The 19,994-nt window shown below is 48.5% G+C and overlaps 1 protein-coding gene across 2 annotated transcripts; it reads right to left on the bottom strand.

Moving 5' to 3' along the window:
• Window positions 1–475: 475 nt before the first annotated feature.
• On the bottom strand, window positions 476–18,480 carry LOC142904049 (period circadian protein homolog 2-like). Of its 2 annotated transcripts, none has more exons than XM_076050010.1 (22): window positions 18,317–18,480; window positions 14,178–14,725; window positions 12,374–12,466; window positions 11,667–11,821; window positions 11,414–11,535; window positions 10,641–10,845; window positions 9,276–9,327; window positions 8,735–8,877; window positions 8,367–8,445; window positions 8,125–8,231; window positions 7,884–8,037; window positions 7,692–7,800; window positions 7,339–7,594; window positions 7,007–7,163; window positions 6,771–6,907; window positions 6,399–6,605; window positions 6,077–6,322; window positions 4,809–5,959; window positions 4,218–4,437; window positions 3,902–4,124; window positions 3,653–3,803; window positions 476–3,339 (listed from the first exon to the last, which is right to left on the bottom strand). In XM_076050010.1, the coding sequence occupies exons 2-22, from the start codon at window positions 14,606–14,608 to the stop codon at window positions 3,190–3,192; spliced, it is 4,548 nt and encodes a 1,515-aa protein (XP_075906125.1). In that variant the 5' UTR covers window positions 14,609–14,725; window positions 18,317–18,480; the 3' UTR covers window positions 476–3,189. The 2 variants fall into 2 exon arrangements, with proteins under 2 accessions (XP_075906125.1, XP_075906126.1); XM_076050011.1 differs by having other exon boundaries at window positions 10,641–10,842; window positions 18,317–18,479.
• Window positions 18,481–19,994: the final 1,514 nt, after the last annotated feature.

Genomic DNA, 19,994 nt, shown 5'->3' with positions numbered 1-19,994 from the left:
TAAAGTGGGCCTCCACTAATGTAATAAAGGACGTCGAGATGAAAATGTTCACCTTTGAGTCGTCTGTGCAGGCAATATTGCATTTGGTTCACAGCTGTCTTGCATTTCTAATTGAACAAATGTTATCAGGATTGATTGACCGAGTGGTTGAAGTACTTTGAGGTTGTTTTTTTTTTTTGTTTTTTGCCATTCAGTTTTCAAAGGTCCATCCAGCCACCCATCCATTTTCAAGACCTGCTTCTTCCTGACCTCAGGCTTGCTGCTGGAGCCTCTCCCTACTGTCATAGGGTGAATGCAAGGTGACATCCTGGACAAGTCACCATTTGCACTCACACCTACGGTCCATTTAGCGTTTCGGAGGTACAGTGAGGTGCAATTTTGCAACTAAAACTTCAAATATTGATGCAAATAAGATCTGCTATATTAGTTCTTTTTTTCATTTATTTAAAAAAAGCAACAGCTTGAGCCACTCAAGTCATATTTCTGTAATTTTATTACAACATTTTCTTTCCAAACACTTTTCACCTACAAAAAAAAAAAAAAATCATATACCAGACTCATACAGTGGCATTGAACAAAATTTACATGTCTGTACACATCATCATGTGCTGTAACCACGTGTATGCATTTACAGACCGGCGGTGTTACAAAGCCCTCCACAGTGGAATTCCTTCCTTCACCAAAACAGAAAGGCTGAGAAACAGAAAGCGGAGCGTCGTCCTACTTTAACCATTCAGACAAGTTTTTTTTTTTTTTTTTTTCCCACTTTAGAATCCACGGTTACATTTTTTTTCTTCCCTCAAACGAACCACATTCTAGTATCTTAAATACGCACCGGTGAGCTTCGCCAGAGCAGCTTGAGATATTTTGCACAGCTAAAGACGTGAGAGGAACCGTCACCGCGGCAGGAGTTTCTGTGTATTCATTCATTCATCGGCGCAAACAGACAAAGACAATGATTGGAAAGAAAAAAAAAGAAAAAAAGAAGAGGCGCTCACCGCAAACTCGGGAGTTATTCGACCCTACAGCCATTGCGATTTGCCCTTGTGTGCACCAGCTCTGTTCGGCTAACAGCAACACGACCTGGTATGTCAGGAGAGGTATAGTCCGTCACAAAAAAAAAAACAAACATTAAAAAAATTCAACGAGATGCAGAAAAACGAAATGGAAAAAAAAAAAAAGAAAAAAAGATACAAAGCAAAAAAGTAAAATGCATGAACACAATCAAAGCCAGAGAGATGCTCTTGGTCCACGCTGCTCTATTCACAAGCCCGACAGTTTCTCTGCTGTAGCACCAGAGTTTGTACCTGGCACGCGTCGAGCAAAGTTCACCGAGACCACGACGTGCGCCACAGTTTGCGTAATACTTGAGGGTTGGTTGAGTGACGGGATGGGAGACTGACACACAAACACACACACACACACACACTTGTGTGCGCTTGTGTGGCGTCATCCAGAAGGTCACTGAGGTGATGTGGTCCCCTTCGTTGCTACAAAATGTAAAATTGGTTTCACAACCGTGATGCGTTTTTCTACCGTTGACGCTCCTGTTGAGAGGATGGCGCTCGACCAAAAGCGTTACAAAATAAAATGAAATAAAAGAAATTACAAAAAAGATTCGGGTCAGGGATGGTTGCTGTACATGAGGGAGAAAGGACGCAAAGCACAAAAACTTTGTGATGTGGAAACACGTTGTTTTTTTTTTTTGCATAAATAGACTAACAATAGAATTCGACAGAAGGGATTTAGTCTGAGTTACATTGCTTGGTAGACTTGCTGCATATTGACTGAAAAACAATGAGACATTCTTTAAAAATCACCCTTCTGTTATACATATATGTATATGTGGACATGATGGCATCGCCTTCTGGGGACGCATCATTATAAACGTTTGATCAAGAAAATCCCAAACTTCTGCTTTTGTATTCATAACTCTTTAAAAAGAGTAACTTTGGAGTTTTCTGGAGACCCATGGAGTTTCTTTTTGATAACCAGTTGTTGTGCAAAGCTGCTCTGTGGGAATCCACCGTGTACGATGGGACTTTAAATGCATCCATGATGTTTTGCCAACCCCGATTGATAGCACCTGTGCTGGTTTAAGGTGGATAGTCACCCAGAACACTCCAGAGTTAATGTCTATGCTGCAACAAAGTGAATAAAGTATCCTGTTCAGTTAATTGTCAATGCCTGTTAAGTCTTTTCATAGAATAGATTTGGCTTGAGCTTTAAAAAAAAAACAAAACCCTACTTTAGATAAACTGTCTTTAAAAAAATAAAAGATTGACTCAAAGAAACGAGTCTCTTACGTTAAGTTAGGGATTGTCACTATAGTTCATACGATATCTCAATCTTCTGTTATTCTGGTTGGCGTTCCGAGTGCCTGGATTGAGAGAACTCGGGCAGAAACGCATAAGATAGAATCAGATCGCCTGCGATAGAAGAGGTGGACGCCGCAGTTGTTTTTGTTTTGTCTTAAGCCTGGAATTCATCATCTGAGGAGCACCACAACGTTTCTACATTGTTTCAAATGAGAAAAAACAAAAACAAAACAACAACAAACAAGAAACCAAAGCACAATTATGGGATGTTAAGAGGATTCAACGGGACCCATACTGAAAAACAAAAAAAGGAGAAACTAGTATGAACAAGAATGCAGGACATCTTCATAAATAAAATATTCCAATTGTTTCATCAACAATCAGACTGTGTATGTATATAGTTGTATTTCGGCAGGTATATATTTTTTTCCTTTTAAAATTTTCTCTGTGCATTTCGCTATAAAGCTCTGAAATAAAAAAAAGTAAAAATAGATCTAGGAGTTCACCATCCGCACATTGAATTCAAAACATTAACGAGGCAAAGTGTGTGTATGTCCACAAGTGTTGGGTGTATGTCTGAAGCAAGACAGGGAGTGGTCCACACGCTGGGAGGAGAGGGACGCGCCACAACAAGACCTTCAGGTGGTGGTACTGGCCACTGCCAACGAGTCGAACACACACACACACACACACGCACACAAGCAGCACACGTCCTTTGTAACACAACAGCAACATGGCGACAGATCGTCCTGCTTTGAGTTCATGTTGTGCGACTTGTCAAGGGGTCTGTAGCTGGGTGAGTGTCCCCCCCTGCTGGTGGGTTGTGGTAGTGAGTGTGTGTGTGCGTGCGTGTGCGTGTGCTTGGTTTGTTTCAGGAGCTGCTGTCCAGTTGAGGCTCCGCTGATTGGCTCTGGGTGTTTTGGCTTTCTTGACTGAGCTCCTCCCCCATGTCACCCATGTCCATGTCCGGCATGTCCTCCTCCGGGGGAGCCGCCACTGCATCTTGGCAGTACAAACACTCCTGGACGGACACACAAAGGCAATGTCAAACATCCACAGATGAGGCCAGTTTGGGTGCAGATGACAAATGATTAAAAGTCCTACAACATTATAATATAATCTTTCTTTAGATCTTTGCTTCCGAATTCTCTATCTTTCTGCTGAATGACGCTTGTATTGCAGGAAGAAGCAGGAGACATTATTTCTTATGAAACATCGAAGTGACTTTTGCACAACATGGCATCTGTGAAACTACAACGGTGCAGGAGTTTAACAGGTTTTTTTTTTGGGGGGGGGGGATAAACTGATGCTTCAGCTGCGTCTGCGTCTCTGACCTTGACGTTGATGGCGGCGGGGAGACCCCCCCTCCTCATCCACGGGTGTTGCTCCACCAGCTCTCGCCGCTGGTCCGAGGTGAAGTGAGGCTGGCTCTTCTGCATCTGTCTCAGTCGCTCCTTGTCCTCCCTCAGAACCTTCTGAATGTCCCTGAAGGGGCAGGAAACAGGAAGTGGAGCTGCATTAGGCCGAGTCGGTCATTTCCTATTAGTCTGAGATGAAATCCTAAACTCTTGTCGCCGTCTCACCTGGGTGGCATCTCATAGGTCATCATGACTTTGTCGTCGGTGTTGGCCATCAGCAGCCAGAGGGGCTCCTGGAGGGCGTACTTGATGAAGTGGTCGCCCTCCCTCTGCGAGGACTGGCTGCCGCTGGAGCTTCCCTCGCCTCTCGTCTTGATTTTGGCCTCTGCCTTGAGGTCGTGCTCCAGGGAGTCCACGCTGCCAAAGTATTTGCTGGTGTTGCTGCTCCCTGCACGCATTCCAAAATTGCACAAAAGGGAAATAAGTACATTTTCATTATAAACCGATTGTAAATGTGTTAATTCCCTGGCGTGGTGCCGACCTGCTCTGCTGCCAGAGGCTCGACTGGCCGACATCCCGCTGCCGGAGCCGGAGCCCGAACCCGAGCCGGAGCCGGAGCCGGAGCCGGAGCCAGAGCCCATGGAGCAAAAGGTGGCGGAGCCGGTGCATGAGTGAGAGTCCTCCTGCTCCCGCAGCAGGTCCAGCAGGTCGCAGGACGAGGAGTTACTGTCGCTGTGAGTGCCCTCTCCTGGAGACTCCACCTGCGGCGCAAGACAGAAACCCACTGCTCAGTAATGCTCAGTCAGAGTGCTGCTGTGAACTCAATGCTGAATAATGACTGGAAACTTAATTTCTATGTGGACTAAAAGTCTAAAATGAAACTACTTGAGGCTGACTCCACTACATGAGCTTGTTTTTGTAACCTGCTTGCTTACTTTTTATAAAAAAAAAAATAAATAAATATATTTTCTACTTTATTTGTTTGCATTTTATCTGTGTAAATTGTAACTTGTGTTTTATATTTTGCTGCTGCCAAGGTCTGTCGAGGCTCTTAAAGTCAAATCTCCTCCTGGCTAAATAAAGCTTAAATGATCAAAATCTAGAAACATTAGACAGTGATAGTCTCTCTGACCTGTTGGTGGTTCTCTGCTGATCCTCGGCTCTTCTCCCCGGCTGCTCCCGCTGGCCCAGCCGGCATGCCGCCGTTGCCCTGGCCTCCAGCGGAGAGCACCGCGCTGTCCTGCCGCTCCACCGAGCGGTGGCCTTCCTCCATGCTCAGCAGGTTGAGCTGCAGTGGCGAGCTGCAGCGCGACTCGAAGAGGGGCGGCGACGTGGTGGGCTCCCTGGCGGCGGAGGCCGGCGTGGAGGAGCGCGAGGCGGCGCCCTCCACGGCTCCAGATTTGTCCGGCGAGGCGGCGAGGCTGTAGGGGAAGGGCTGCGCCGGGTAGGGCGCCTGGGCCACGAACTGAGTCTGCACCGGGAAGGACGGCTGGGCGGTGAAGGCCGGCTGGGCGGCCTGGAATGGCTGCTGCGGCACAAACGGCGTCTGGGCGGCCTGGAATGGCTGCTGCGGCACAAACGGCGTCTGGGCGGCCTGGAATGGCGTCTGGGCGGCCTGGAACGGCTGCTGCGGCACAAACGGCGTCTGGGCGGCCTGGAACGGCGTCTGCACGTTGAAGGGCGGTGTGCTGGCGAAGGCCGGCTGCGTCTGCATGGTGAACGCCGTCTGCGCCGGCAGGAAGGGCTGCTGGGCGGCAAACGCCGGCTGCACCTGCGCTTGCTCGCCGAAGAAGGCCGGCAGTCTGGGGGCGGCCGGCAGCTGGCCCAGGTGGCCCACCTGTCCCACCGGCGGTAAGACGTAGTTGGGCAGCACCAGCGCCCACACGGGTGTCACGATGGGCGCCGGGAAGGGAGCGGCGGCAGCGGCGGGAGGCGGGGCCTGGACGCTCTGGCCGTCCACGTATCCCGTGGCAGCCAGGGAGGGGTCCGACAAGGGCGCATGGGCCGGGGCGGCCGCGGGCGACGGGTAGAGCGGGTAGGCGGGCACCATGGCCGGGTAGGAGACGTTGAACGCCGACTGCGACGCCTCCGACGGCGACCACGAGGTCTGGTTGAGGCCCTGCAGGGGGGGGCGGGGCTTGCGGTTGGACACGGTGCTGTCTGACGAGTCCGGGTGCTTCATGCGCGGCTTCTTGGACTTCCTGCTGCGCAGGCCCTTCTTGGCGGTCGTCTCGGGCCTGGGGGTGCCCAGCTTGGCGGCGCCACGCAGCTGCCCGGCGGATTCTGGGAGGGGCCGAGAAAACCAGGTCACGCAAAGAAACAAACTAGAAAGAACTTAAACTCAAACTTGCATCGTTAAATGGTAGCGTCTATATACACATGCTTCAGGACATGGGTTACCTTCAGCGGCGGCCGAGCCCTTCTGCTTGTGGCCCTGTGTGGAGCTGTCCTTCTGCAGGGTCCTGGTGCTGAGCAGCTCCCGGCAGCGTGTCAGGAAGGCCTGCTCCTCCTTCTGGGTGTGCGCCGCCAGCACCTGCTTGGTCAGCCCAAGGCGCTTGTAGGCCTCCTTCTCCTGGCTGGGCGGCGACACCACGCTGACGGGCTGGGCGGGAGGGGCGGGGCTCTCCGCCACATCCTCGATTATTTCTGTTGAGGAAAAGCCAGAGGTTAGAAAGGCCACGGTTGTAAAGAAAGGTTAGACTAAAGGAGACCTTTCCCTCACCAGAATCCGGCTGAGGCTTCTTGTCTCCGACGTGCACGATGGTGCTGCTGTAGCTGCACTGCGAGGTGATGGACACCACACTCTCGGCCTTGCTGGGCAGGGTGAGGGGCGCCAGGGGTCCCCCGGCCACGGCAGCCGTTCTGGGTGGCGTCTTCTTTGGGCCTTTTGTGTTTGAAAGACCCGGCTGGGCATCGAGCATCAGAGCGCCTGAGCAGGAGAGGAAAAGAGAAAACCTGACCGTTAGCTGCTGCAAACCAGCGGGTGGCGCCAACCTTGATACAGATCAGCCAAACAGTACAATGAAGACCTCTGCACGCGGCAGTATTTGTGATATATCCTTAGGATAAAAGGTAAAAAATAAAGATGCTTCACCTGTGTTAGTGACTTGAGTGACTTGCATGCCGTCGTCGGAGCCCTTCTTATCATCATCAGAGTTGGAGGAGGTGGTGTTGGAGGAGACCTGGTACTTCCTCTTCACCGTGATGGGGATGTTGCAACTTTCTAGATACCTGAAGATTAAAAAAAAAAAACCCCGACAACTGAGCATCACTTGGCACCCGACACGACTGAATCTTTCCCAGGCGGTAAACTCGGACCCCAGGTGTTACCTGATGACGCTGTCGAGGCAGCTGATCTGCTGATAGGAGGGAACCGTGTGGTCTTTGCAGGGGAAGTCGTCATTGCTGGCTGCATTTCCGTCTCTGGCCTGCAGAGAGGCTGCTGAGTCCTTCAGGCGCACCGCCGGGCTCTTCTGAGCTTGACCGGCTGGTGGAGTTAAGAGGAGGAAAAGACATGAATAAAACAAAACAAAAACAACAAAAAAACTTTACAAATACTTTACCTTTTATTTTTTTTTTAAAAATAATCATTTTGTCTCACTTTCTTTCTCACTTTCTAGTCTGCAGCTTCTGTAGGGTTCAAACAGCCAAACTGGACTCACCGTCAGAGCTCTTCTTCACCTCCGGCTTGGACGGTGACGGCGAGGGCGAAGGAGGCGGCGAGCGCAGGGAGTCTTGGTTCTTCAACATGTGGACGCCTTTACAGATCTCTTGGAAGGTCCTGGGGGGTTTGGCCTTGGCCGTCTCCTCGGCCGTCTTCCCCGGGTTGCCGTTGCTCTCGCTGGACGAGCTGATGCTGACCTGCTGCTCGTGGGAACCGTTGCTGCCGTAACCGCTGGAGCCCATGTTGTGGATCGGCTGCGGGGGGGGGAAAAAAAAAAGTAGCAGACGATCAATACACAAACGGTGCAAGGATTCACACCTTTTTTTGCCACAGTCAAGTGTGTGTCCATACCTGAAGCAGCAGCCTGTGAATCTGCTCGCTGATTTCCTGTATGTCCGAGTCCACGATCTTCCCGCCGTGGTACGGTGCCGCGGCAAAGACATCTTCGTTCACGGGACCCCTGAGACAACAGGCAGACGTGTCACCGAGCCTGCCTGACATCCTGACATCTGCTTGCAAAACTGATGCGATTGGCGCACTCACATCCTGACTTTGTGCCTGCCGATGACGAAGGAGACCTTGCGGCTCCAGGGGTTGACAAAGCTGGACCAGCTGCTGTCCACCATGACGTACTCGCCGTTCCTGGCGCAGAATCGAATGGAGGAGTGGTCGAACGGCTGGCCGGCGTACTGCAGAACTGTTGGCGGAGCGGCGCGTGTCAGTCAAACAGGGCGTTGAACACAAGGCACCAGGGTGATGGAGGTAAAAGAGAAGGAGTTCTTACTCTTCCGATGCACAGCCAGCATCAGGGGTCGGTCACTCGGGTGCAGGTTAAGTAGCACGGGGGTGCCGATCAGGTCTTGGGGGAGGTAGCCCAGCAGAGGAACGGCCCTAGAGGTGGTTTAAGGTAATGTTAAAGGCACGACAATACAACTCGGGTTTCCTACTCAATCTAACCAGGGATCATTCGCGACATTCAAGGAAGCCTAATGAGCTGAAAACACACTGGAGTCCCCGTTTCCTCACCTCTCATCTACGTCCTGGAACACACAGTTGGGAGTGTGTGTGGTGGTGAAGATGCGCTTGTCAGAAGGGATTCTTGGTGCTGTGAAACACAGAAAAGAAAAAAAAAATATATATATATGAAAAAAAAAATACACACAATAAAAATCATCATGCTTTGACAAATCATCAATTTATCACCCCAATCTGAAATCCTCAGGTTCTCACAGTAATCCTTGAACTATAACTTACTAACAGTGTCGTAATGAAGTGCTGAACCTTTACAAGTGAACGCATTACAATAGGTGTACATACTGTTTTATGCTACACAACAGAACTTTCAGGAATTTAGATTCTGACACGCACACAGTCAGTGAGGTCTCCAGCCTCACCTTCATATCCAGAGTGCACCCTCTCGGCCAGCAGGAGGCAGCAGAACTGCTCCTCAGACAGCTCAGCGTCCTGGACTTTCATCAGGTAGGGCGTCATGCGGAAAGGATAGTACTGGATATCTCCCTCCCGCTCCTTCCCGCCACTGGAACACACACAAGAGGAAGCAAAGGTTCTAATTTTCATTGGTGAAAATGATTGAGTTTTAAAGATCTACAATCAACAACCTCTCCAACTGGGTTTAATAGCTTCATTACAAAATTATATATTTTTTTTAAAAAAAAGCTCAAAATTGTCATAGCAGATCTAAAATGAGCTTTTAATTTGAAATCTCAATATAAACATGGCTGCAGGTAAAAAACAAAACACCACGATAAAAAGGAATGCAAGTAATTGACTGCAAATGCTGCAACGTGATCACATTATTTTACATAAGCAACAGGCCGGAGGTGCAGCACCCCATCTGGCCACTAGGTGTAAGTAGAGTTCAGAGCTCTCCCGCCAACCTAAGCGGCTAAGGGGCTGGCCAGGCCCGTGGCTCACCTGATGCGGCAGAAGAAGGATTTCTCCTGGATGCACTCCGTGGGAGACGACTCTGTGGGGGAGACGGGAAGAGGGCGGAATGAGTTTAAGACCAAGCACAGACGGCTGATTACCTCCAAACCGACTGTTAGTCACCGATATTCACGGACGAGTCTTCCTCTCATGCACAGGAGGAGCGAGGGAGGTGTAATTATAGTTGAGTAAATTTATGCAACTGATGTTTGAGGATTTCCATTTTGCAGCCACAGCACGAAGAAGATGCCGTTTGAAAAAACAAACAAAAAAAAAAACCAGACTGCAAGTGGTGACTCATTGATTATGAAATAAAGATCTAATCCCTGTGAGAGTAGCATTGCCTAAAAGCAGCTGAACTCACAATAGCCCACAGGAAGTTTACATAAAACTATGACTAATATGGATATGAAGATCGGTGGCCCTCCAGCAGACAACAAGTCAACAGAGGGAAATTGAGGGCGCGATAGTCGGAGAGAATTCCTGCAACAGGATGTTCAATTTGATCAATTACCACTCGCCTAATGTTTGAGGGCCTTAAAGTGATTTAGCAGATGATGCAAAAATCGGCATCATAGGAGAGCTAAGAGGGAGAAGCGATTGAGGGGAAGAAAAGATGCAGCAGGGGAGATGAATGGGAGAACATTAGCGTTAGAAGCAGCATTGTCATGGCTTCATGCTCACTAACTGGCCCTTTGAAAGCCCAAGTGTTGCTGCCGTTACTGTTCGTTCCATTTTCTAAGAGATCCACTCTGCCCGTGGCGCCACTCGCTCTAATCCCCGGCGGCTTCCAAGGAATCTGGGAGGTGCTCAGGGTGCGGCCTGGTGCATTTGCGTGAAAATATGGAAGACTGCTTCTTCTCCACGTGTCACACCGCAACGGTTATATAAATATTGTATAACGCTGTCCAAACTACCGTTGTTATGAAAAGAAAACGACCACAAGGTGCTTCTGGGAGGCCTTAAATACATGCAGTCGAAGACAGACAGTTATCCAGACATCGAATCGTCACGGGGAAAAAAAAAATAAAAAATTCGGCGCCAACGTTGGAAATGATGATTTAAAGAGATCGGAAGGGACAACAGGAGGCCCTCGGCCTGAGAGGTGCGACAAACGTGTTCAAACATACGTTTGGCAGGCGAGCGTCTCGCGAACCATATTGCGTGACGCCGAGCGCGCTAATGAGAAAATGTGCCATGTGTGCATCGGCATGCGTTTGCGCGGGCGAACGTGTGAGGGGTGGATGCGCAGGTGCCCAGCCTCACGTTTCCTGTCCCGGCCGCCGAGTGAGCGAACGCTGGTGCGACGAATGCAATTCTAATTGCGGGTTGGAGAAGTGAATTGGCAGGTACCTGCTCCCGTGCACATGCTCCATGACGGCAGGCGGTAGGGCGTGGTGAAGCTGTAGAACACGCTGACGTCCTGGGGTGTCAGGAACTCCACAAACTTGCTGTTGGTGAAGACCTCGCGCTTGCAGTTCAGGATGGACGCGGCCTGGTCCGAGATGTAAACAATCTTGCCGGTGATGAGGGAGACGGCCACCGCAAATATGTCCTGCTGGTCCAAAAAGGAAAAAGGAAGAAAAAAAAAAAGAAAACAGGTTTGAAAAAAGATAAAGTATCCGGTGCTGAGGATTCTAAACAAACTTGGACAAAAACTACATAACAAAGTGGATGTGATAAAACGTTTTTTTTTCTCCCAAGTTTCCAGATTAAAGTCGAATTTTCGAGAACAAAGTTGACGTAAAAAAGATGAGTCGCAAGGCTCTGCGCGCAAGTCTAGTAGAGTACTTCCGTTTTGGCCAGTTTCCTGATTACTGTGGGTGAACCTTGTGGGAAAGACCCGTTTTCGGCATGTTTACTTTTAACTGTGGGTAACGGGGTTAATCCACCATCTCAACTTAAAACTCGAAATGAAAACTTACATAAAAATCTCCTTCCTGTAATATATTTTTTTTCTCTTTTTGTGGCCCTAATCCTCTTTCGTGTACATTCCTTATTGTCATTATTGTCCATATAATAAAGAAAATTAGCATAAGAATAAACACTGGGGTGCAACATCTTGCAATTTTTTCAGGAGCAGTCGGTGATGAAAATGCATCTCCAGTTAGACGAGCGGTACTTACAGTATTCTTCAGCGTGTACTCGGAGGTGATGCTGTTGATTTCTTCGATGGTGTAGGAGGACACGTCGAAGCCTGGCGGCTGGCTGTCGTTGACCATCAGCATCTGGTAGTATTCCTCGTTGGCTGGCGGGCAAAAGACAAGTTGCGTCACTGGTCATCAATAGCGAGTTGAAGACGGCGTCAAGTTTTCCCGCTCTGGCCTTCGCCCTTGTTAAAGGCCAACGCCAGAGGAAGTTTGGCCGGTCGGCGCTTACCTTTCACCTGCTTGACGCACCGCAGTGCATACTTGAGCGTGTTGATGGTGCTGGACTTGCCCTTGCTCCTCTTCTCCGGCGGCAGGTTCATCTTGAGCTCCTTCAGGGTCTTGAAAAGCTCCTTCCGTGTCTTCGCCTTGGCGGACTGCTCGCTGCTGCAGGGCGTACATGAGACGGATACACGTGCATGAGAGGGGGTGACTCGGTCTCACCAGCGTTGCTGTGACATTCTGGGAAGCGCTGCTCTCCAAGTACGCAGAGCAGCAGGTGGCGTCGCTAACGGCACGCAAGAGTCCAAATGCTGACGGTTTACGGCAGGATTTGGTGCTTTGCATGCGAGGAGACGGCCAAGCTAGTGCGCCAGGGTCCAGCAGTGCTGAAACTGAAGCGTTCTCACACATGCACGTGGGCCCACAGAGAGCGTTCACAAATGGGAAGTAAGACTTGGAGGACGACTTCACGGCGTGACGATTAATTGATGAGCAGCGATTTTTACTGAGAACCCATGTCTTACACAAAAAATGTGTAAGACATGACTTAACCCTTAAATAATGCTGAGGGTCCATTGTGACCTATTTTTACATTATATAACCGACAAAACGCCCAAAACATTTTGATCAGAGGGCCTTTTTAAGCCAGTTTGTTGTGAAACTCCATCTGTGCAGAAGACCGAGGGCTGGACTGGAGGGTGTTGGTCACACACTAACCTGCAGCCGCTGGTGGACGGGTTGTCCTGCTCGGAGCTCACCAGGCTGAAAGCGTTGGAGCTGCTCGGCGGCGAGGAGCTGTGAGAGTTGGAGCTGTGAGAGAGAAGGAGAGATAAAAAAAAACACAACATGCCAGGTCAATGACGACGGTCAGGGAGACCCTTAAGTGCGTGCTTTTGACAGAACAGTTAGAGCTCCACTACAAATGTTCAGACACAACACAGCTAAGTGAGTCAAGGACACAAACACAAGGTCTGCAGGCAATAAGACAAGCCAGCAGTCACCCTTCAACTTTATCTTTTCTTCTGGCTCAAACTACAAACAAAAGATATATATAAATATAAAAAAACAAAACAATTTAACTACAATAACGGTTCCAATATCAGTGTAATATGATTTTTGTGTTGCTGGATAACAATTGAGTTTTTTTTTTTCCCTTGGGTTGCATTTTATTTAAACATAAAATGCAACCCAACTGCAATGAGAAATGCGTCCCGTCATTGTTGATTAAGACTAGGAGCTCAGCCTCAACCTCTGATTAGAGATGCCCCCATTTTATTGGCTGCTTATCCTTATCAGTCAGATGCCCTTTTCTATCTTCTTGTTTTTGTTTTCCAAGAACAGCCTGGCAATCTTTTATCCAACACTGGGAACGAGATGAAACGGTCACGAAAATGTTTGAAGATCCTCTCAAGTGGGCCACAATCTCGGTGCTTGTAAACTGGAGTCTGCGCCCGGTGCCTTCCTTTGCAGACTGTCCAAGCGCGCGTTTCGCGTGCCTCAAGTGTGTGCGCTAAGCTGCCAAGCTCATTCTGTCGGAACATTCCTGCAAGCAGCACCATCAGGAATTGAGTTGGCAGCAAAAAAAGCCCCGTGTTGTGGGTCCTCTTCAGCCCCAGAGGACCTATTGGGTTATTAGATTCAGCTCCTACACTACAGATGGCTATAAAGAGCGGCTACCGCTGTGAGAGCACGCTCCTGCATCAGGGAGCTCCTCCAGGATTTGTCCTCGGGCCTTTTCTCTTGACCGTTATGTCATGAGACAAGTGGTGTGCCGATACGCCGTTCATTCCCGCAGCTACGGGAACCGATGGCTAAATTTGTCTCGGCTATGTGGCACGTGGCACAAGCGACAAAAGACTCGGTGTACAGACTGTTTTGCGTCGCCCCGTGGAAACAGGCGTCGATTATCTGAACAGCCGATGTCCTTCAATGGTCACCGCTGACTTTCAAGATTATTTTCCGACTTTTATTTTTCTCAAATCAAATCCTTGGAAGAGTCCGATAACTACCTGCATCTGTTGTTTGCCAACTAGCCGGCGTACTGTAACACGGTTACCTTAGTGGCAAAGGCATCACAGTTGCAGCTCTGTTACGTTAGAACGGTAACGGACGATCATATATCAATAACAATATAAATCCATACATGATTTGTATTGTTGTTGAAAATTTGGCAATTACTACTTCTGAAGACAAGACAAATTATTCCCAACCTGAACTGCTTAATGGAGAAACTTTTTCAAAATTGACACTTTCAAGTGGCTGCCAGTTGCTGGCCTTTCACGGTGAGTTGAATAATTGGGAATAAGATTATTGAGGGGACTCTTGAAGGGTGAGTCAGACCGCCGACAATGACTCATATGGCAGAAAATGTCCCATCCTTTACGTTTAATGGAGCCGACTTCCGTGACCTAGATGGTCCCCATTCATTCCCAGACCCCTCCCCCTCCCCCGCCCGCGGCGAGGCGACAAACTTTATTGCTTTAGCCGCGGCCCAGTGGCGTTGAGGCGTGCGTCCCCTCACCTTTTGTTGCTGCCCGACGACTCCATCAGAGCAGAGTCCTTCTCGTTGCCGTTGGAGCTGCCCACAGACTCGTTGCCGTGCGAGTCGTTGCCGTGCGACTCATTGCCGGGCGACTCGGTCCCGCTGCCGCCCATCTCTACGTCCTCGTGCAGGGGCGAGCGCGGCCGCTGCATGTCTTGGTGCGGGGAGACGGGATGCTCCTGGCTGATGTCGCTGCCCTCGGAGGCCAGCCCCAACTCCGTCTCCAGCTCCGCCCCGTCCTGCCCTCGGCAGTCTTGGCTGTAGCTGCTGGCCATGCGGCGTAGTTGTCTGATGGTGCTGCAGTGGGAGTGCTGCTCCTCCTCTACCCGGAAGCCGACTCTCTCTCGGTTCCGCTTGCGTCTGTCCAGGGCCGGGAACAGGTAGCGCTTTGGGTCGCTGTCCTCAGTCATGGGATGGTTGGAAACGCGAGAGGCAGAATTTTAGGCCACTTTCCACATGGCAAAGCAGCGAGGCACAAAGCGCTGGAGTTCAAATTCAACGGATGCCTTGGGAATGAGGGATGCGATCTAAAAGAAAAAAAAACAAACAAAAAATAAGATAAAAAATAAATCCAAAACCTTTACAGTACAGTTCACTTCAATGGACAGGACATCAATGGTAAAGAGAGACGGTCCTAAAATAAGAAGCAATCAATAGGAATGAAGTGCAACCATCCATTTTAAGCACGGTGCTGCATTTTGATCGGCTCACTCCGGTGGAGCCTTGGATCTCGCAAAAGTCAATGATGAAAGCAAAGGGCATCGTGGCAGAGAGAAATGATCTTGTTCGGGCCAGCGCAGAGAAGGTCCACAACTCAAATGGCCTGTGAAGTAAATAGGCCGCTTTGCGCCCTTTCTGGGATGGACTTAAGCCCTTGGTCGGCGCGATCCAGTTCGATTTCAAAAGAGCTTCTTACACGTGAAAGGCGTGCGCGCCCGTGCGTGCGCGTGTGTGTGTGTGTGTGTGTGTAGATGAAAGCACTGCTCTGCAGGCACATCACAGGCACCATCACCCTTCACAAATCATCAGGACCGATCTGAAAAAAAAGCCTACGGCCCAGGTGGGATTTTTAGTTTGTTAGTGAGGTTAAACAGTTGTGTCAATTCATGGGCTGTATATTCAATTCAATCTAAATCAAATGAAGACCATCCTTACATAAGTGCATTGTGCCCCTCAATCAGCAAACATAACAAAACAAAAATGTGGACCCCGAAAAAAACCCAACAGCATTTACCTTGCATCAAAATATTGTTTTGTCATATTGTCATACAGGAAGTGCCTTGACAACATCTGCTCAGTACAGTCATGAGTATTCAAAATGTAAACACGGGTTGCACTGTGCCCGTGTGTGGTAAACCACAATTACAGACTTCCCAAATGAATATGAAGACTAAAACAGTCTGTGTTCTATTTTGCAATACATTCGAAAAAATAACAGACTTTATGTTGGCCCCACTTCCTCATTCACCCTCCACGCGAGACAGAGCGCCACTCAGTATTTAGGGCCATTTAAATCGATTATGGCCATAATGGGAACTTCTGCCTTTGGTTTCGGAGGCAAAATGCAAAATATTTAAGCGCCACTTTTCTTCTTCTCACGATCAAGTGGCTGCTATTTATGTAAGACTGCAAAATCAGCAGCTTGTCCATTCCTCACTCTTTACATAAGCCGTTTTGTTTGTACATAACTCCTGAATGAGCGAATAGTTCTCATACTTTATGAATGTCTCCTAAAAAAGAAGAAAAAAAAAGAATCTGCGCAGACTTTCCAGCCACCCACCCAACCAGGGCTACCTTCGGATATGACCCACTCCCAAAGTGCAGCGGAGCGCTGGCCGAGACACAAAGGCCACACTATTGGCTGCCCTGGACGGCCAATCAGGAAGGAGCGGCAGTGACAAGAGGTTAGAGTGACTCCAGCCAATCGGGAGAGGGTAAGATTCATAACCATGTCACTGGGACTTGCTGGCTTTCACAAATAGAAAATAAATACTGAGGAGAAGCACCTTACTGCTCAGTGAACATTATATATACACAACTGTTCTTATCATAACCAGCATTTCATCACAAGTAAGCATATTCATGAACAAAATCTCATAAAGAACCTGCTGCATGATGATTTTAAAGCCAGGTAACCACAATTAAATCATTGCTAAACAGAAAATATCAAAATTTGTCTCATTAAAACAATGTTTCTCCCGCCCTCCCCCAGTTAAATCCCATGTACTACAGCAAAATTAAAAGTCCATCAGCACAATTCTCACAACAGTGTTGAATAACAATATGAGGTTAATACAAACAGCAAAATAACAGCTTTCAAGCATTTGAAGAAATCCCTTTAAAGCGCCATTGTGCGAGCAGACTCCTCATGCCATGTACTTGAGATACAATACAATCTTACCAGAGGTCACCGTCTACAGGAGCAACACTTTAGGAACCCTCGGCGAACAAAAAACAAAAACAAAACCCATACAACTCCCTCCGTCTGTCTTCCAAACTGCAGGGGCTACAAGTGAAGGGCAGAAGCATGCCTGTGAACGGAGCTGAAGAGACTCGTCATGGAAATGAACACTCTCAGTGCCGCCAGCTGAGTCTCGTTTGAGCAAGAGCCCAGATACACCCAGCACACTAGCACAGATCCCATGCATTATACAATGCTGCTCCAGTCACATGGATGTGGCTGCAGCGCAGCAGAGAGCAAGCGGCCATCGCCTTGTCTTATGAAACCACATGCCTGGACTTGTAATTCTACCACAGGGAAATATTAAATGGAAATCAAAGGCACTAATGGCACACATTTATACAAAACGCATAGTGTGAGCGAGCGTTTGCAGACAGGCGAGGAATCAGTTTGAGTGATCACCTGCCTAATTTAAGCCATCATAGGGCAAAACATGAGAGCCTCGCTTGAATAGAAGACAACAAGGGAGTGTTTTATTCTGAGGCTAAACAGTACTCAGTAAAATGGAGGGAAATGGTTACGTCAATGCATTCCACTTAACATTTTTGAGGACAACATGATTTTCTGAAAGTCTCGCCAAACAACAACAGGTCCGGTCGCCAAACTTGAAATAAGCTGACACCAGGAAAGTGGAATTTGTATCATACAAGTGTTGTTACGTAAAGTGATGTCAGCTGTGCTGCTGAAACGTGTGAGCAGGAGTTAATCAGTCTATTGTACCAGAGAAACACCTCTGCTACTTTGTGACCTGGGTAGGGGTCCTCAAATAGAAATGTAAGCCACATTTACCAAGAGACATTTCCAATAATAATCAAAAGGGAGGGGGGGAGAGAGGGGAGGGGCAGATCAGCAGAGAAAGATTCAAATTAAGGCTGTAGTATCCATGTATAGTTAACGTTACATTTGACAGATTAACCAATGGCCCTTACATTTACAGTACATTGTGGTTGGTAGATGTACAGTACACCATGTACATGTGTGTAAAAACCTGAAAATATATTTCACAAAATCTAATTTATTTTACAGTCATGTCTAATTAGTTAAATTTCGGCAGATATATAGAAGACAGATTGTAATAAACCTACCATTTTGAACATAATCTGAACATAAAACGAAATGTTACCAAACGCTAAGGAGGAACAATTGTCATGGAAAACTGGCAAACATCTCGTTTTAATAATCGTGAATTGAGTTTTAAATGACGCCTTGTTCGACACACACGTGAGCTACAGTGAGTGAAATTCAAAATTGGTTTGAAGATTTTCGCTGTAAATGTTTAAGAAACGGGAACAAATTCCCCTTCCCCCATCCGGCTCCCATTGACCTGCTATTGAGAATCCACACACACGTTGACCTGCAATCCACTGCACGGTACACTGACACAGTTATGTAAAAGTCGGTATATCGCTCAAAAAACTACCAAACGACGGCAGCTACTTCAGTGCCGAGGGGCCACATCATTAAAGACAACACGTTTCTTTCGATGTGAGTGATTAGAAACCCCCGAAACGGCCGTTTTATGTTATGAAAGTACAAAAAGTAGAGCAAGCAGAAGATCCGCGCATGCGCACATCGGATTCGTTATGCAATTTATTTTTTTCGACCGGGTTTTCCTTTTAGTTACAACTACGAGTGCGAATAAAAGGAAAAAACCTACCTTTACGTCGAGCAAGAAAAATAGTCTGTCCGACAGTCCTGCGTGTCGAGCAAAAGTGAAGTCGAAAATCGAGTAAAACATTCAGTTAAATGGTCCGGTATTCCTCAATGGAGCTGTGCCTCGGACTGCCTGACACAGTAGTCAGTAGGTTCCACCCCGGCTCTCTCCGGCTCTGGCCAGCCGGCCTATCAGCGATTTCGGCTCGCGACCTCAATTCAGACTCCGCCTCCGGCCCTTTTCGATTCGCTGAAAAGTACGGGTTTCCATGGCGAATATGACGAAATTTATATAACGGGCGCTCATTGGCCCAGGGACCTGTCCGTCGTTTTACATAAACAAGCCTTCCGCCGCACGTGGAATCCCATGTTGTGTGTAGAAAGCGGCGTGAGACCGGGCTGCCAGAGCGACGCCGACTCCACGTCTCGGGCCAAAACAAGGTGTCGAGTGTTGAAATTACATAAATGGAAAAAAGATGGAGACGGAAATATCACCGGAAGCGATGGTTCACACATGTAGCTCTTTACAAAGAGCGCGTTCAATCGTTAGCCGATGTAGCCTGGGACATACAACGTTGCTGCCTAAAGACCCAATATCGAAGTTAGCGAGTCATGTGACGGCCGGATAGTTCGGCACCTGTGGCTAAAACGTCGGTCTCCTGACGTTGTCGGGTCACCGCATTGCACTGCATTGCACTGCACTGCTTTCGATGTAGCGTATAGCTAACGCCGACCAGCGCTGCAGTGAAACTGCTTCTATACGCGGGGGGGGGGGGGGGGAGGACTGTGTGCTGACTTGGCACGGCTCTATTATGTCACCTCGCAGGCAAAATCTGAGTTACAACAGTTGTTAAGAATGAGTCATGGCTCTTTTAAAGTCATACAACGGTAGAGTGCTTATTCGCACATGTTAAAAAAGAAAAAAAAAAGGGCATTTAGGTTGCATCATGGGCTTAAATACGCGACAAAGGCTCGCAAGGCGAGCCCCTCATGAGTCACACTCGAAACATTTTTGTAACAGCCCATCGTGCCTGGAATGAATGAAGCTGCGCTCCGTGCCAAGTTTGCTCATCATCGCATTTCGTCATGAGTTCTGGAGGCACGCGCGCTCGCGCGCACACACACAGATGGGCCGGTAGCCACAACACCATGTTTCTGTTTACACGCCATCAGCCTCCTCCGAGGCGTTTAGAGCAGAAATCTGGACTCCGACGGGCAACTTCGGTGCCAGTTTTATTTATTTATTTATTTTTACCCCAAGTGTCAGCTACACGTCCCCCACACTGAGGTGGCACTCTAATTAGCAACACTTCGTCCGTCTGCCAGCCTGCTCCATCTCCAGCACGTCCAGTTCCCATTGCGCTGAAGTGGCAACCACGTCTGTCACGTCCAGCCCTCTTTCTTTTATGGGTCTCTGAGGCTGGCTTTGTCTGATTAGTGAATTGGGAATCCCTTTAGGAACCCCTCCTCCTTAGGTTTTTTTTTTTTTTTAGGTCTTCAGTCTGAAGCACTGACAGTAACACAAATGGGTACCCCCCCCCCCCCCCCCACACACACACACACTCTTATTAAAACCCTTCCATGGACACACACACATTTCATTCACCTCGTTCGAGTGAGCGGTACCTGGACGACAGTGACTCATGAGTGTGGGTGGTCTTAAACCCCCATGGCACTTTGAG

Source organism: Nelusetta ayraudi, unplaced genomic scaffold (assembly GCF_046127955.1).
Source record: "Nelusetta ayraudi isolate G7.1 ecotype Tasmania unplaced genomic scaffold, CSIRO-AGI_Nayr_v1 ptg000120l, whole genome shotgun sequence".
Taxonomy (NCBI): Eukaryota; Metazoa; Chordata; class Actinopteri; order Tetraodontiformes; family Monacanthidae; genus Nelusetta; species Nelusetta ayraudi.
The sequence above is the reverse complement of the archived record's forward strand: the minus strand, read 5'-3'. Positions and strand labels throughout refer to the sequence as shown.